Source organism: Scleropages formosus, chromosome 6 (genome assembly GCF_900964775.1).
Source record: "Scleropages formosus chromosome 6, fSclFor1.1, whole genome shotgun sequence".
Lineage (NCBI taxonomy): Eukaryota > Metazoa > Chordata > Actinopteri > Osteoglossiformes > Osteoglossidae > Scleropages > Scleropages formosus.
Window position 1 is genome coordinate 18,693,668 of NC_041811.1, and position 19,053 is coordinate 18,712,720.

A 19,053-nucleotide genomic window follows, 5' to 3' on the forward strand; every position below is an offset into this window, starting at 1 on the left:
CAAATGCATGAAAGTGGTGGAGGGTATTTGACAGTAGCAGATAAACACAGAAAAACATAATAAATTCTGCGAAGCCAGATAATTTGTATAGAACTATGACAAGAATAATTAAGCCATATTTATTTTCACATATTTTGATTTCGGCCTTGTAACTTTTCATTCCGTTATTTGGAAATACTGGACAGCAATTTGCGCAGAACAATGCATCCAGTTACAAGAAGCTCTGATTTGTCATCTTGTCTGTCGACTAAAGGCTTTTCAAAATAAATTGTCGTCCGACCACGACGGAGTCTTTAATACATGGGAAATGCTATGCGAGTTACTGCAAAAGTATTAATTTGCTTGCATTTCCTGCTTGCTTACTCACGTTTTCCAAACAGTCTGATCATACGGATTTTGACATTCGCGTTATAAATAAAAATAAACATGGCCAATACTTACGGTACTTCTTATTTACAGAACCTTTTATTATAAAATAATGAAATATGAAAATATCAAATAAAAGAACATATATTATACAGTGTAAAAATTCAGTTCCTAAAAATAAATGAGCAAAACAAAATACAATAGAAGGAAATACGTACTCGTATACCTAGATATAAAGTGGGATGACACAAAATTAAGCGACGTTATCCAAATGTGGGGTCACTTGATTTTGAATCTGATTTCTGCACTTATGTCTGTTGAACAGTGTCACAGCGGAGTGAGCCCTTAAAGGTACCCGTGATGGAGAGTGAGTATTTCGGAGCAGCTGTACGATGGTGAACGACTGTCTGAGAAGCTGCGGCGGTGCGTGCGCAGCCTGGAAGAACCTCTGACAGTGAGTGAGCATATGAGGGTACCAGTGATGACGAGTGAACGGCACTGATGATGAGTGAGCACCAGTGATGAGTGAGCAGTAGTGATGACGAGTTTGCACCAGAACACCTTTGACGGTGAGCGAGTATTCTGGAACACCTGTAAAATGGTGAATGAGTGTCTGGGTGCCTATGACGGTCAGCGAATGCCTGGAAGAATATGCAATGTAACGAACATCGGTGAGTACCTGAGACGGCGTGCTGGTCAGTTCCATCTTCTCCTGCGACTTCTCCTTGGCCAGCCGGGCCGCCTCCTTGAACTCGGCAAACTTCTCGGCAAACTGCGGGAGGAACGGAAGCGGATCCGGTCGGAGGGGCGTCCCAGACGCGGCAGCCCATCGGGACGAGAAATACTTCCTTATGGAGAACGCGAGTTACATGCACATTTACAGCTTTTTCTTTCGTTAATGGACGCCGAGTGACGTAGCGGTTAAGGAACTAGGGCTGTTACCAAAAAAACATTTCTCTCTAGGCAAGAGGCATAACCTGGTTTGCTTCAGCAGATGCTTATCCATGTAAACGACGTTACCTAAGTTACGTTGGGTGTGAAGCTACAACTTGTTCGGTGAATGAATAAAAGTGTTTGCATCCCAGGCTAATTTTATGGGTACCTAATGATACGCGTGACTTTATCACACGCTACCGGAACGGGTTCACGGCAGCTCGCCCCACTGAGCACCGTTTCCTTGTGAAAGGTTTCGCAGAATTGTACCACCTGTCCATCAGATATTGTAGGCGTTGCACAAGCAGAATAGCCGCCTGCTACTCAATCGAGTGAGCGCGTGCCCGCCCGTGTCATGAGCCAAGAGAGCAGCGAGGGTTAGGGTGAGCGCACCGCGAGGATTCGTACGCCGGGTCGACAGTACGACTGACGTCGAACATCAAGAGTATTACAGTGTTGTCGTCCCTTTGAAACGTGCTACTTATAATTGATTTTCCATCAGTTAGAGAGTATACATACAACTGTGCTCCAGACCGGCAGGACTTGTGTAAAACACTGTGGATTAGTGAGTTTTCCTGCCAAACAAAGCAATAAATAAGGCGGTGCAATGTACTTACGAAGGGTTCTCACTGTTGGGCGGAAGTTTTTATGAAATATGCCGTGAACAGAAGGCCCGTCAAATGTTGACGTCGCGCATACGACACGGTTGTAAACTTGACCGTCGGCGGCCGGCTGACCGTTCGGTGAGCCGCCTCTTTGGATTTTCTGACGGTCGGCCGGGGGAAGACCGGGAGTTACCGAAGAGCCTGGCGCAGAAGCGAAAGCCGTATCTATTTCCGCGCGGCGTTACGCGCGCCGTGTGTCGTGTACTGCTATTAAGGAGGAGGAACGAGAGAGTGGGAGACGGAGCATGGGGATTCGCGCGCGTGTGCGCGCACGCGGCCGTGGGCGCTCCGGCATGAGTTCGGGCCCCTCAGAAACGGGGAGGGAGGGCGATGCTGTGGTCAGCCGCCTCCATTCATCGCCGGGCCTGTGAATCATCACGCGGGGGGGGGGGGGCCCGTCGACGCGGCCGCCCACGCGGCTCTCTCTCGCCGGGGTGCGGGGGGGGTCTCCCCTGCCAGGCCCGTCTGCGTCAGACGCCACCCACCTTCACCAGATGATTCTCGGAGGAGAAACCCAGGCCGTACACGGTGTTGGCCCGGCTGTCCGCCCACTGGCCGAACTTCTGCGACGTCTTGGTGAAAGTCATGTTGGGGGTGATGGTGCTGTTGATTATTGCCTGCGGATTTGAACACACGCCGTCACGTTGATTCAGGAGCATCCTCCGCGGAATAGCTCTTACAGAACCTCACAAGAGGAGGATATTTATATACTTACGCTTCTTCCTATGCTCATTTCTAACGGGGAAAGGGGAACATTATGCTACACAGAACCACACTAAAGAGCCCTGCTAAATTATGCATTATCATTGCAGATATTTTAAAGAACCCTTTAAGCTATGTTGTTCGGTCAAACTCATTCATAAAACACAAGTTACTGCGGGAGGGCAATCTTCTCAGCAGCACTCAAAGTATGAGCTCTCTTTACGTTAAATATGTGAGGCGACTTGGTACAAATCCCTCCTACCACGAGCGTTTTTCACAGGGAGACACTGCAACATCCACTTTTGCGGTGTGAAACCATCGTGGGAAAGTGCCTCTCGAAGCTATGCTCGCCGAGGGGCACGTGTACACTCACATGCACCCGCGCGCATACACACACACACACGCACACACACACACACACACGCCCGCCCGCCCACGGACTCCCACGCGCACACAGGCCCCCTTACGCACGCAGAATCGTGTACTCGCACCCGTCTCCCTTGGCTCTGTCCTTCAGGGCAGAATCGCGGAGGAAAATCGACCAAAACAGACCGTTAAAAGAACGAGCTGCATGACGGCCACGGAGGGCTGCAGGGGGCCAAAGGCCACGGGCTCTTCCTCGCACCTCAGTTGCCGCTCCCCGCACGTGACGGGACGGGACGTGTCGCCTTTGACCTAAGCCCCAGTAGACCGGAGCGCCAAGAGGAGCGAAAGGATCCCGGGAGCTGCCGTTCGAACCGAAAACCGAGTCACGCTGCCTTCACGGGTCAGCCTGAATCCACGGGTCAGAGTCGGCTAGTTGGGAAGCGCTGGTTATGTAAGGACGTTCGAAATGACTCACGTCAAGGAACCCTCGAGACAGAAATAACCACAAACAGTATGCCGAATCCACCCCAGCAGCTCTTATGTGGTGCAAGCTGTCAAAGGGGCCCGATGCTTAAAACTTTCGAAGTTGCCAACTTTAGCGACACGTACAAAACGATTAACGTGAGCGTATCCCTCTGTGTGCGTATGTGTGGTTTTGCTTCTTTTCCCCTCGCACAGCGAGCGCATACAGAACGGGTGTCCAACATGCGGCCGAGGGCTGCGTGCCGTACGCCGTTTCACATAATGTTTCACTTGACCGGCTAGAAGATTTTTAATTATTTCATTATTGATACACGCTGTACCAACCAACTATTAAATCTGTTGAATCTCACGATAATACAGTCACAGTTAGACACACCTGAACACAGACCAGCCCTAAATAAAATGCAACGAGATAAATAATCATTTAAATTAGACTGAGAACGACACTGTGATTTTTACACGCTCGGTTCTCAGATGAGTTCCAAAGAATGATTGTGGCCCCGGGCAAAAAAAAAAAAAAAAGGTTGGACACCTCTGGTGTACACTGTACAGACCTTTTCTAGATGATCAGGCTAAAAGTGAAATAAAACCAGAGTGTCTTTTTTTTACTATGGCTGTCTATCGATCACAGCCACAGGGAATGATGGGAGTTCATGCCCGCTTACATCTCCGGTAGCAAACTATTTCTGCAACAGGGGCAGGTGAACAAGAGGTAAAGGGCGATAGAGCCCTAGTGTTCTGACGAGCGTCGCGCACGCCCGGCTCATACCAGTCGACAGTCCTCGCCGTTCCTGCGTTTCGGTTAAAGACAAAATAGCCGAGCGAGAGCGAGAGCAAGGAAGCGAGGGAGAAGAAGATGCTGCCGTACAGCATTTCCTGCCCACTGCGTTACACGCACCTCATCGCTGTGGCCCTCGTGGGCACGCTCGCAGAACCAGCGCCCACCCGCCACCTCAGCACTAAAGGGCTCTCATTAGATTCCCGGCGATAAGGATATGTTGCTGGCGCTCCAGCATCAGCTTTTTTCCCAGCTGCTCCTTCCATTCCCCGTGACCGGTCCACCGGTGCCCAAATACGTGCGTAAGCACGCGTCACGGCCTCCTCCGGGAGAGGGGCGGCAGGGGGCAGGGGGCCGGTAAGACCGCCACGTGTGACCCCGTAACGATGAAGGCCGACGGCGTTGAAACCAAGGGCCCATGAGGGCAACGGCGTTACAGAGGAGGTGTGGGGAGAATGAACACTCAGGGGTGTTGCACATGGGACCCTGTCCAGCTCCTCGTACCGATAGCGCTGCCTACACCATCTCAGCAGTGGTGGGAGGGCTGACACATTCAAAAAAGGAGATAAATTATCGATCAGTGCGCTTTTAAATCTCATACACTATTACATTTTCCATTCGGCAACCAGATGCACAAGTAGTGCAAGTTCCTCTCAGAAAATTGGATAATCTTGAAAAAGAAACGTGCCGGTGCAAAACGGAGTATTTCCTGGTCTCTACATCTCTACATCCCAGCTCTTGTGTAGGTAACACAAAACAAATCCATCAACACTGGCAAATAATTATAGTGACAATATACTAATTAAAAATTTTCTCAATTACTTTTTTGGCAGACTTGATTGAAGATGATTAATTTCTGTGTAGACATTAGATGAAAATTACCAGAAACCAGCAGCCTCGGTACATGACAGCTATGCTAATGTATAAAGAGGCATGTTCTCGGTTAGAAGAAGCACAATAGTCTTGTGACTGATGGACGTCAACTGTAATCAAATTCAACTCTTTCAGCAAATGAACTATTCTTGCGGAACAACTTTTGCAGAGTTTTTAATGAGGATGTTTATGACATTAAGTTGGGTCTGGTTGGCCGCTAGGTGATTTGGTTGGAACGATCCATCCATTATCCATAACCGCTCGTCCTTTAGGGTCGCTGGACTGAAGGCAATGCCAGAAGCATAGGGTGTGAGCAAGGGTACACCCTGGATGACGTGCCGGTCCGTTTCAAGGCAATCTCACACACACACGCACACACCACGAACTATTCAGAGTCACCAATTCACTTGAAGAACGCCAAAACCTCCAAGGAAACCTACGCAAACGTTTGGAGAACACGCAAACACAAGATTTTGGCTCCTCTTGTTTGCAATAGTTTGCACATCATTCACCCAGCTTACAGTTCACCTTGTTTTCATAGTAAAAGGCAGTATGTTCATCCCTGAGCAAGCAGAGTGCATTGACTGGTTTTGCCACCTCATTTCAGGAAAGCTTCAGTAAATTTGGTTGGACTCCCCCTCTGAACGTCGTGCGGGGTTCCGTTCCGCTTTCTCCGTCACCCTCATGCCGCCTTGCCTCCGCCCCCGTAAATGCAGAATCGGCCCAAAACCAAGTGAGAAGTCAATGGTGCTCCTAAAAAGCCGCCGCTTCGAAGCTCTCCTTTCGTTTGCACCGTACCCTGAGGCTGGGCGAGGTGGACGCACAGGGTCGCACTGCCGCGATCGAGCCGAAGCGGCCGAAGCCATCGCTCTCGAAAAACAGAGGGAGCATCTTCAGTCTCTCTTAGCACGGAAACCTGCTCGGCTGCATTCCGCAAAGGTGCTCCTACGAAGCCGTGCCACAGAGCAACTGCTGGGAGCTATTTTAATGCTCCATCGCCGGATATGAGGTCAGTCACCATCACAATAACAACAAGTCCAGTTATGTCTGGCTACCAGAAACGCAGGCGTTTGCATACAGGTTTCAGCCGATACAATTTAGGCTGTATGCAAAAAACAGATTTAAAAAGCCAGAACTGAAAGAGAAGTTAAAAGGGGATGAGCACTGTAGGCGCAACACATTTAATTTGGCTTTCTACAAATTTTGTGGTTTCTTTTTTCTTCGATTGCATTTAGCTCAGTTTTCTCCAAAGCAGCTTACAACGTTAAGCTATTTATAGTAATTGATCAATTTACACAGCGGGCTCGATTTTAGTGAAACAACTCAGGGTAATTTAACAGGAGGTGGGATTTAAATCTGTACCCTCCAACACCGGAGGCGGGGGCTCTGGCCACTATGCCACCTGCTGCCCCCCTACCATGTTGAGTTCATTTCTTTGTGCGTATTGTCATAGTTAGAGCCTGTCATGAATGGAAAATGATGCAAGGACTTCCCAGCATCCCCATTCTGATGGCACACGTCAGAGTGCGGAAGAGGTGTACGGATGATTCCAAGAGCAAGAGCACAGATATTAGAAGGCAGAAAGCACTCGGGGAACTTCAGCATTAGCTCGTCTTACACATCAGGATGTCTGCTGTCACAGCTTTGGCTTCTCCGAGACTGATGAATGCATCTCTTTGGAGAAGAGCTGGCAGACAGCGAATGACTCAGTCATTTTTTTTGTTGTGCAAACAGTTTTCTGAATGAACAACAGGTAATTTTTTTTTTTAATAATTTTCTCACACTTTCTCAGAAGATTATGTGAGTTCCAGCATTCGGTTACGCAAGCTGCCTCAAGAGCGATGCACGAACAAGACAAATTAAAACATCCCAAATTTAATTATGATATGAAAGTAGTGTAAGTTTTCCACTTCACAAATGGAAGTCAAGGTCCTCAAGACTTCAAGATTTTTTTTTTTTTTTTTTTTGTCAAGACTGGCAAGTACCCGCAGTATGAACTGTCACTTCTTGTACATCTCAAATATATTATGTTCAGCCGCTATTTGGAGATATTTCAGCAATAACTAAAGTATGTGCGACATAATGGCATATCAAAAATGAAAAAAATGCTACTATGTCCAGTGGAGGGGTGTGGCCGGGACCTGCTCTGTGGTGGGTCTGGGGCTCGAGTCCTGCTTGGGGTGCCTTGCGACGGACTGGCGTACCCTGAGCCCTGGGCTCCGGCTCGCCGCGACCCCGCTCAGGACAACCGGCTGTAGATATTGTGTGTGTGTGTGTGTGTGTGTGTGTGTGTGTGTGTGTGCGCGCACACTATGCCCATAGTCCATAGTGTAATTTTCAACAGGGAAAATAACTGAATTGAACATATTAAATGTATCAGCCTAAAATGTCCGCTAAAGGTGCGGCTGCTGCTCAAGAGCAAACGTGAAAATTAAAATAAAACCTTGCTTGCTTCCACTTAAGAGTCATACTTAACAGGTCTTTATCTAGACAGTGAGTGTTTCGCTTTGAGCCATAGCTCTTTAAATGAAAGAACAAATTTGAAATAAATTATAATTTATATGGTAAGATACTCTGCTAAGAAGAAGAGGTGGCTTGTGAGCATTGTCTTGACTGGTCAGAGTACATAACGATGAAAACGTAAGCTTTCGTCAAAGTCCGCGGACATGGACTTTCAGGAACGGGTCACAGTCAAGAGCTTCGGAATGAAAAAGTAGGACACGCGGGACAAAGAGACTTGGGAAGGGATGCGCACCTTGTAAGGGATGTGCGAGAACCGAAGTGCAGATAAGTGTGCCGTGCGGATAAGGGTTAGAATGAGGTGCTATTTCGGGGAAGCAGCTCATCCTCTAACACCGTGAGCCCTACCACACGTCGAGCGCGCCTCGCCGTTCCCTAATCTCTCTCCGACACCTCGCCAGCAGCTGTGGATAATAAGGTGGCGGTTCTCGCTCGGCATACTGGTGTCAGAAACACGGAAAGTGGATGAAGCGACAGATCAAAGCTCAGCAGAACCTGCCTCGTTGGTCACGCGCCAAACATCTCCTCTCAGCATTTGTGACACTGACTTGCCAGCAGGAGACAGATCGCACCGCAAAAGTGGGACTCCTAAACTTCATTCGCAACGGAAACTTTCGAAGACGGGCACGCACCTCCGGACAGTTTACGTTCCGGAGAAGGTTCGCCGGACACGTGTGGACAGACCTCAGAGGACGTGGAGAAAGACCCGCAGCGAGCAGCAGCAGCAGTTCCATACTGCCCAGTTTGCCAGGATTTCTGCGACCCTCACCTTGGAGCCATCCAAACTGATGATCCTGTAGACGTTCCTCGTGCTGTCGTAGAAGTAGGAGACAGTGACGGCGTGCTTGCTGGTGGGGACCCAGTTCTTTTTGGTGTTGGGGTCGATCTGGAAGACGTGCGCGCGGGTGCTGTAGATCGGCTGCTCTCTGGCGGGAGGACAGAGGAAATGGTCACTACAGTGTTTTCTGGCCGCGGCGACACTGGTTCAAGAAGCCAACATCGAACCTGCCGCCAGCGAGAGAAAGCGACATGTGCATGATGTAGAGGGCACAGGGTGTGTGTGTGTACTACAATATCGAGCGTACAGAAAAATGCACAACAAACACACACAGGAGGGGTAAAGGACATAAATGCCAATGTGAACAATGGATTCTAGGTCTAAACCTCATTAAATGTATCACATCATTAGCAGGACTTCTATATCAATATCACGCACACAAGACAGGGCGTAAGGCCGGAGGGGGAGTGGACGCACCCAAGACGGAACGCCAGTCCGTCGCAAGGCACCCCAAGCGGGACTCGAACCCCAGACCCACCGGAGAGCAGGACCCTGTCAATCCCGCTGCGTCACCGCGCCCCCTTCAATATCAATATTTACAGCCTAATTAAAAATAGAAAGAAGGCGGCATGCTAAAAACACGTTTTACTGTGATACGTTATTAAACTTGCTCGATGTGTGACGGACTGGTGTGTGTCCAGGGTGGTACCCTTCCCTCACTCCATATATACTTCCTGGGATTGAGACGAGACCACCACAGCCCTCAATTAGATAAGAGCTTACTGCTGGACAACGGGTGGATGGACCTGCTCGGGTTCAAAAACGTGGGAAAGCGAGGACATGGAGTTCCCCGCAGCCGAGGACACGTTGCTTGCAGGTATCGGTTGCGATCACGCGCGGACGCCACCTAATTTAAATGGCTCATTTACATACGGGGAAGCTGCCCACGAAGAGCACGTCTGCGGCTTTAAGCGCCGTATCCTCTTCCGCCTGAGTCACAAACGGGAAAGAGAAAAGAGCCGGGTCGATCCGACCCCACGATCCTCATCGCCAAAGCGAATCCGTTCAGGACCGCGGTAGCGATGACAGCAAGATGCAGCGCTTCCGCGCTTGCCGAATACGATCTTGCGCGCTTCTCCTTCACGGGTCTCTGCTCATTAACATACCCAGCTCGATTCCAGAGGCCTAATCAGCTGCCATCGCCCTGATATATGCGATGGCATGGGATGAGCAGGGGATTGCGGAATACGTGGCGAGAACCGGCGCTGCGCGGTGTGCGAGATCAAGAAAGTGCTTACGCTGCACTGGCGCCTGACGGCCTTTGAACAACTTCAAAGTCGCCCCGCATAATTGAAATTAGAATTCGACGGCGTTCGCGGCTCTCAAAGAAAAGCGACGGGCCGATCGAGGGGAAGCGCGCCGAGGAATCCGAACTTGAGCCTGCGCAAACGGAGAGAGCGCCGTCCCCGCCGCCTGCGCAATTTAGTGTCTGCGAGCTACTGCAAATCTGCAGCCCATTATTCACTCTTCTTGTGCCACTAACAATCCCTTCAACATGAATAGGGAGATATATGTCTATATAGATATATTTGCGTGTACGTAGGTATGTCTTACATCCTATATATGTGCTTCAATATAGTACACACACTGTTGCGTGCATTTTACGCTAAAATGACTGACATGACATCATCACACACACACACACACACACACACACACACACACACACACGAGCTGAAGCCGCATGTCCCGAGCAGGGTCATGGTGAGCCGCAGCCCAACCCGGCAACGCAGGGCGTAAGGCTAGAGGCCGGAGGGGAAGGTGATACACCCAGGACGGGACGCCAGTCCACCGCAAGGCACCCCAAGCGGGACTCGAACCCCAGACCCACCGGAGAGCCGGACCCAGCCAAACCCGCTGCTTCACCGTGCCCCCCTGACATCATTACAATTTCAATATTTTAATCATTGGCAGATTAACAGAACACAGACGACCTACACCTCGGCCTTCCGGCATAAGTCTCCAAAGCACTGGCTTTTGATATACAGATAGGCCTCAATTTATGACATATGTGACTTACGACAACCTGGATTCACGATGACCGTCCTGTTAACCTTATATTAATTTTGAGTGCAGATGCTGGGCTGTGACATCAAACAGCAACCGTTCGATCCGCTGTACAAAAACATCATCTGACCGCGCTGCTGCAAGGCACTCACATTTCTTATCGACTCTGTCAGCGACAGCATTTCATGTACAAAAACACTTTTTGTTTACGCATTTTCTTCGCGATTATATTAAAATTTTCATTTTAATGGATTTTTTTAAATGGCTACCAAGAGAAAACCTTACTGCAGTATTCCGGTGGCGCAGAAGAGAGAAAAACGAAAGAAGATGGATTTAAAAAAACCATCCGACCGCTTTGAGCAACGGCTTGTCTCGAGCAGGGTCGCGGTGAACCGGAGCCTCCCCGGAAGCGATGGGTAGAGCCTGAACAGGACGCCGGTCCGTAGCAGGATAGCCACGCACAAACCTGGAAGAAACCCCCACAGACACGGGGGAGAACAAGCTCCACAGAGACGGAGCGCAGACCAAACCCACGTTCTCTCGCACCATGCGCCACCGTGTCGTGAGGGTTAGACACGAAATTCAAAATCAGAGTGACGCATGAAAGTGTAACTGTATTTAAATTATTGCTCACACGTGAATAATGTGTGAAGCTGGTGAAAAAATACAACAAAGCCCTACTATACAATGTAGAATTCATGCATGTTCACTTTTATACGTGCTTCAGGTTTATATAATGCAGTATAAGAGGATTGTTGATTTACAACAAGGCTGTGGAATAGAACCACAAAATAACTCGAGGACCGCATGCACAATGGACATTTTAAAGGTATATATGCAGCGAGAACTGCGTGAAATCAATGAGAACTGTACGAATCCCTCGCGAGCATTCTGTGGAGACTGTAAAAGTTGATGAAATACGAGGTTTCTGGATTCTGCAGCTAAAGTGTTGAAAATGCGGAAGCTATTTGCGCCCTTGTAAGTTCACAACAGCGGCCTGCCTCTTTTTCTGCATCGTATGGCGCCGTGACTGCAGGCGCTTTGTAGGGAGAACTAATCGAGATGCAGAGGCGACCGATCGGGAGCATCCGGCCAGGGATTCGATACTACTTATGACACAATAAACCCTGGTTACTGTGTACAAATGCATCAATAGAACTGCTCCCGGCTATTTACGGGACTCGATCAACCGATACACCCCAGCCAGGCCCCTTCGCTCATCTACTTCTGCTCGCTTGGTGGTCCCGTGCGCGAAAGGCAAAGCTCGGAGGTTCTCGGTTTTGGCTCCGTTGTGGCGGAATGACCTTCCCTTCTCACTCAGAACCGCTGAACCTCTGTCTACATTCAAGAAGGGTCTGAAAACCCACCTTTTCCAGGTCCACTTCGCCCAAGATCTCTTCAGATCATCTATGGTGTAACTGTTCACGAATCGTAACGCCATAAGCATCCCCAGATACAACCTTTATTCAGCCACTACTCTGGCATTGTACTGCTCATTTGTGTATCTTCTAATATTTAATTTAAAAAAAAAAAAATTGGTGTGGGTATCGGGATTTGTCTATCCTGTGTCTTATGCACCTACTCGAACGATGAATCTCGGTGTAGCAAGCGGTAGGTAACGAACTACATTTGCTTGAGACTTTCATGTCTGCAGCTATGTCTCCTTCTCTCAATGTAATGCATAAATTGTGCTTTTGCTGAGATGTACGTCGATTTGGACAAAAGCGTCTGCTAAATGAATAAATGCAAATGTAAATGTACAATAAAGGTATTTAGAAGTGATTTTTAATATGATCAGTTTTGAATACGCCAATAAAGCAAAACAAAACAAATGATCACAGGTATGTTAAAACAGCTACAACCACATTTTTAGGTCCTTTTGATGATTTCATTCCCAGATCTTCTGCCCATTTCTGCTACGGGCTCCCACTGACGACGGCACCTTTTCAGCTGGGTTCTAAGTCCGTGTGGTTCAAGTGTGAAATCTCTGCGCTACGCAACTTCGGTTGTGTGAACAGACACGGTCTAGAGACCACGTCCGGCTGAGAAGAGCCTTGGATTCATGTCCGATTCACGCCCAAGAGCACGTCCGCACCCAGGTGTCCCAACACGTCAGAAGCGCCAGCGTGCATTTAATATTTGGTTTTTACAGCGGAGGTTCTTGCAAAGGCCCGACTCCACAGACTGCGGCGGTACAGCCCGTAACGGTCCGCAGCCCAATTCCGAGGTTCTTCCTGTAGCTGGAAGTGCGTGCGCTCCTCTTTTGCTCCACCGACAGCTCTGCACGGATCCTTTTGCCTTATTCATAACTCGCGTATGTTACTTTTAAGCCAAATATCCGCCACTGTGTTTGCTTGTCGCTTTTACCTGCCCCCGTCCGTTCACCTCCCATCCCAATTGCGTAAGCGGGCTAAACAGAGCTTTCGGGCGGCCAAGATGACTGCTTCCTCCTGTCACTCACAGAATGCCAGGAGAACATGCCCTTAAGTTGAAAATAACTGCCCAGTCTGCCACGGCTTCCATAAGTTCCAGACCGATGCGTCGATTTTACAGCTTTCTAATGCAGATTGCCGGTCCGACCCTCCCTCCCTCCCGGGAAGTTCTCCAAGGACACGGTTAAGTGCCCAGAGTACATCCTGCCGCTGCCTCCTTCCATCCAGGTCGCTGAGGCAGAAGGAGTGTCGCACCCCATCTAAGATACGAACCGCATCTTGTTGATTTAAATTTGACATCGCTGGGTGGCTCCGGCATCGTTCCTGCCATTGGTCACTTACTTTAGTTTAAGATGCTGAAATGATGTGCCTGATGACAATCTGAGTGGTGAACAGGAGGTGGGGGGGGGGGTGTCCTACGTAATTTTGGAAACGGGTGGTTAGCAGGCCAGCCGAACGGGATGCTTCTTCCGCTCCTCAAAGGCAGGGTGCGCTCCAGCGAGAGGGCACAGCGGCGTACGCGGGGGGGATGGAAAGACGCGGCGCTTCACCACGCCCACCTACGAACAAGTATGGAAGCCTCAGCAACGTATAAATGTATTACTCACGATTCCCCTAATGCCAAGGGCACTTGAAGTCGACTCAAGGGTCGAAGGGTCGGCAGTTCATAGGATCAGCCCTTTCCTGTGAATGACTCTCCCCGAATGTCTCTGTCCATTCATGTCTGTTACTATGGCAGCTTGTACTCAGGGGAACAATGGAATCAATGCATTTACTGTGCACTCGAGTAATACGCGTATGTTCTCTAAAATGGGCTGTCCTCATAGAGATTTAGCCACAGGACCGAAGGGATCCACTTAACACCTTGCCTGAAAGCCCTAATGGAGGAAGCCTTTTCCCGGCCGCAGTCCGAACGGAGCCGCCAGGACAAGAGGGATGCAACAGAAGCTCAATGTCAGTGCAGCGGTGGGAGATGATAACGGCTGTTTGGTTCTTCGGGAGACCACGCTAGGAGACGGAATCCAGGCACCCAGTCACGGCAACATCCCGTAAGCAGTCGGCGTCCTCGCGGAGAGCGTAAAATCAAATTTTACTCCTATGACCATCTTATTATTAATGAAAAACAAAGATTGGCAAAGCTTTCATTCTCAGGGAAATAACCCAAAGCACGCTTAATAAAAGACGCGCCGCAGAATCTCTTTTACCACCCCAAACCATCTGAAATAACTGAGCTCATAGCTCCAATACACGCACATGCTGCAGGTTGAAGGAAACTCCCATGGAAAGCCAAGTGATGAAAAATTCAGGTTATTTTTCTAACTATACGACCGCCATAGAAAGTATAAGAACGCCTGCGAGGCACCGAAGGGGAACTCGAGCCTGCCTCTACTACCGCTGTTGTTGCCGCACGGCTATACTGTATATAATAAATAATAAGAAATAATTTGTGAGCAGAACCTGTTCACACTGCTCTGTGAGATGGTATATCTATAGCTCACATCAGACAGCGAAGAAGTCTCCGGTCTTACGGTAGGGGAAAGATTGTTCACGGATAGTGTTCCTCCTCCCTTATCGGAGCTCAATTCATCATAATCTATGGAAGTACAACATGAACCGAGCTGCCAGTTACGTGTAAAGCGATACAATGCAGGAGGCTGCGATCACCATATTTAACATCATCGGCTGTCCGACATCGCCGTCCGAGTCATTTATCCTGTCTGAAGACCGCCAACGTCCTCGAGAAAATGTTTTAACGAGGCCGTCAACAGACAAAGGTGACGAGTGTCCGGGAACCGATCCGATTTGAATTCCGCTACGAAATATTTGCCTTTAAGGCTAAACATCCGACCGCTTGAGCTACAGGTGAAGCGTCTCGCTCACCGCACCTTTTTCGGTGGGGCACCCGGACTTTGCGGATAATGATAAATCTTACTTTACGTAATCTAATGTCCTGCAATTTATTGCAGGCTACCTGGGGTTTTAATGGGCTTTAATTGGGCAATTTACAGAAGTGTCTTTGCCTAATTCCTTCGTCTCGCAACCCACTTAGCGGGCTATCTGTCACCTTCATGGCGAGGATGTCGAAGCAAGTGGGAGTCGTGTGAGAGAGGAAACCAGGGGGTGCAGCCAGTGGCGGTGGTAGAAAATATATTCTGAAGATGGAGAAGCAGTGCATGGAATAGATGCTACAGCAAATACAATTCTTTATGTATTTCTACTGCCTTTCACTCAAGTGTACTAACTTAATATCAGCTCAAACTTTATGTGTAAATTTAGGACACATTATATGGCTTTTCCGGGGGGCGCATTGGCGCAGCGGGTTTGGTTGAGTCCTGCTCTCCGGCGGGTCTGGGGTTCGAGTCCTGCTTGGGGTGCCTTGCGACGGACTGGCGTCCCGTTCTGGGTGCGTCCCCTCCCCCTCCAGCCTTGTGCCCTGTGTTTCTGGTTTTGGACTCTGTGCGCGTTTTCTTCGGGGTGAGTTTGAGCCGGCCCAGGATCACGTGAAATGTTCACGCTGGACAAAGTTCAAGCCGAGCACCGGTGTTATCACCTCACAGCCAGCAGAGGGCGACACTCATCAGGCACAAAAAAGCCTTTTCTCCTCACTCTTGATGGACGTGAGGCCATGGGTGGCGTACGTATCCGGCCGCTTCTCCCGATGTTTCCTACAAGCATTTGCGTTTTTACAACATCGGCATTGCTTTGAATAGATGCCCTGAAACTAAATGGCGGTCGCAGTAATGCACGCTCTTGAGTGTCATGGTTAAAAGGAGTCTGTGCAGCACAGCGATTCTGGTACAAATGTTATGTTCACAGTCAAAGCAATTCATCAAACCGCACTTTCCCCAAAGATGATAAAAATAGGTCATTCATACGATCTAAGGAAAAAAGAGAAAATGATGAAGAATTTGTGATCTGAATTCTGATGTAGGGGGGCGTGGCGGAGCAGTGGGTTTGACCAGGGGCCACTGTGTGGCGGGTCTGGGGTTTGAGTCCTGCTTGGGGTGCCTTGTGACGGACTAACGTCCCATCCTGGGTGTGTCCCCTCCCCCTCCAGCTTTGCGCCCTGTGTTGCTGGGTTAGGCTCCGGTTTGCTGCAACCCCGCTAAGGACAAGCAGTTTCAGACTGTGTGTGATTCTGATGTATGCATGTTGAGTATCCAGACAAAAATGAAAGTGGTCTGTAGTGACAATAGAAACAGTGCAGTTATTTAAACAGCACCTCTGAAGGGTGGCAAGGCAGTGCAGTGGGCAATGCTGGTGCCACATTGCTTCTGGGCTCTGGGTTCAGCTCTGACTGCGTGTGTGGGGAGTTGGCAGGTTCTCCTGGTGTGCCTGAGGGTTCCCTCTATTACACCGGTTGCCTTCCACAGTCCAAAGGCACGTGCGTCAGTGAATTTTATATCACCCATAGCGTGTGTATGCGTTTGTGATAATCCTCTGATGGGCTGGCATTCCATCTCGGGTGGATCGTGCCTTGCACCCAGTGCTCCCCAGGAATGGTTCCAGGCCACTGGAACCCCGAACCTGATAAGTGATAAATCCAATGGAAATAGATGGATGGGTGGGTGGGTGGATGGATGGATGGATGGATGGATGGATGGATGGATGGATGGATGGATGGGTGGGTGGATGGATGAATGGAACTCTTTTCAAATTGAAGAGCAGCTCAAAGTTCAACTGAACATAAGAATAAAGAAAACAAAGACAGCGTGAAAGAGAAAAGAGCGGAAAAGCAGGGGACCACAAACCACAGAGCTTTCAGTGAGAAATACTTGGAAAAAAAACACAAAGCTTCGTTCCCCTGCAGCCCTTACACATTCTAGGCCGAGCTTAATTACATATGGTGCCAGTACATAAACAAAGAACGTTGGGCCGTAATGTTCTTGTGTCTCCAAAAATATAGGCATGTTTACTTTCCATCTCATCTGACTCATGTTCTTTCTCCAGCAACTTGTTCAAAACATCAGCAGAGCCTTTGCCAGCTTCTTATCGTAACTGTGGCTCTCAGAGACTCTTGTTCTCTAGCATATTGCCAGAATAGCGCAGCGAAATGACGAACGACATGCTTGCCTCCTTTGACCTCTGGCTGACTTAGGTAAATCCAGGTAAAACTATTACACTACTTGAGGTAGGCTGTATGGAGATGAGGACAGTACTTCATTGATCCAAATGTAGTCCGTCTCTCTCTAACACAGGTTGACCTCGATGTAAAGCAAGGTCACATAAAAAAGAACAATGGTTCCTTTACCAGGGAAATGTTTTCCTTTGTTATCTTTTTTGGAAAACGATGGTTAAAAAAAAAGAAAAATGAAACAACTTGCCAACAATCAACCCTCGGAGAACCGCTACGCTAGAAAGCGAGGCGGTAAGGAGGAAGGACGGCGAGGAGCCGAGCCGTTTGCCAGCTTCTCGTCAGCAACGGGTAAAACCGTAGGTGGTAATAAAGCGGCAAGGAGTCGGGAAAGGGGAGGATCGGGAAAGAGGGGGACGAGGGCGTCGCAGGATGAGGATGGAAACGGAGCCGTTGGCGGAAGGCATTTGCGTGATCAAGGTAAGCAGTGCCCACTTTGTGCATTCATTTCATCTCTTTCACTTTACATCTAATTTACCTGTGAAGGACTACCGCTCCGTTTTGCCAGTTGTGGCTACCTCTCGTCATTTACAAGAGGTCGCTTATGTATTCATTCAGTTGACATCTTTATCTAAAGTGACTCGCAACGTTTGATTTGCATGCTAACCTAGGAATAACTATCAGTCTATATACATTTATAGTAACTTTTACTGGACTAATTCAGGGTAAGAACCTTGATCAGAGGTGTTACAGTGGGAAGAGGGATTTGAACCCTAGTAGGGTTATATGGAAATAATTAGCAGGACAGGGTGCTAATGTAGTGGTTCATTCTGCTTATACGATGCAGTTTTTAAAAAGGTCAGTACATTGAAATATAGCTCAAAGGCAGAAAAAGTTCAATCATAACAATTTATTACACGAATCAGCATGGAAACAATGAACCAAAAGGCAAACCAATTCCCCAAGGTGGATCCTGCCCTGCACCCTGAGCTCTAGAGGACTGGCTCCAGGCCACTGGGACCCTGAATTGGATAAGTGGTCACTGGAAATGGATGGATGGATGGATCGATGGCTGGATGGATGGAGCTACTTTCAGACTGAAACATGCAAATATGAAGTATACAGACAGAAACACTAACTACAAATAACATGAAAATATGTGGTGGTATGGTGTTTGGAGTACATTGCTCCAACAACTTGACTCAGCTGTGTGACTGGGTGCATAGTTGTCACCTTGCGATGGACTGGCGTCCCGTCTAGGGTGCACCTCTCCTCCCCTTGCGCCCAGTGTTTTCGGGATAGGCTCCGGCTAACCGCAACTTCACTCGGGACAAGCGTTTATTGAAATTGGTTGGTTAAAATACTAAAAACAATGTAAATAGAGTTAGGATGGCCTAACATTACTCTTGTATTTGTTCACGTTGTACCAGTGACTTCTGATGCTCGGCTATCGGTTGTAAGTAATATTACTGAAAATTTTTGCATATTTTCACCCATATCCAAACTGACAGTAGAAATGTGGCAAGTGAAAATATTTTGAGTGGGTATTAAAATTTTCTGGAAGCATTGCTCCAACAAAAAACGTGCTGCTTAGTTATAAGTCCATTGGATTTACCAGATGGATGCATCCACGTATCAGTGCTCGTCTTTAAAGGGCACATTGTTCTGCCGTTGTTTTCTGGTTTAGAGATTTAATCAGTTAAAACAGCCGAAAATAACCGGAACACTGGCTTGCAAATTCAACAGGTTATCGCTTTGGGCTGTCATTGAGTTGCCGACGCGCTGCTCTTGCCGGAACCCTCTTCCACTGAATGTAAGAAGCGGCATGGCAGGAAAGAGACAAGGAGCCTCAGCTGAGAAGTATTCACTGCATTACAGCGATGGCGACAGGGCGTGTTAAGTGTGAACAGCGGATTTGGAAGGGCAGAACCGACAGGATGGGCAACAAAGATGGCTTGCAAAAAACTTGTAGACTCCTCCTTGAAAGTCATTTAAACCCTAATTTAAAGTCATCA

At 48.6% G+C, this 19,053-nt stretch overlaps 1 protein-coding gene across 3 annotated transcripts in view; it reads right to left on the reverse strand.

Moving 5' to 3' along the window:
- Window positions 1-19,053, reverse strand: part of homer1 (homer scaffold protein 1) — a 55,247-nt gene that overhangs the window by 15,026 nt on the left and 21,168 nt on the right. For all 3 annotated transcript variants that reach the window (XM_018736868.2, XM_018736867.2, XM_018736869.2), the window contains exons 2-4: window positions 8,456-8,612; window positions 2,450-2,581; window positions 1,046-1,138 (exon numbers count right to left, since the gene is read on the reverse strand). In XM_018736868.2, the coding sequence (XP_018592384.1) occupies window positions 1,046-1,138; window positions 2,450-2,581; window positions 8,456-8,612 (382 nt within the window). The remainder of the gene's footprint in view (window positions 1-1,045; window positions 1,139-2,449; window positions 2,582-8,455; window positions 8,613-19,053) is intronic.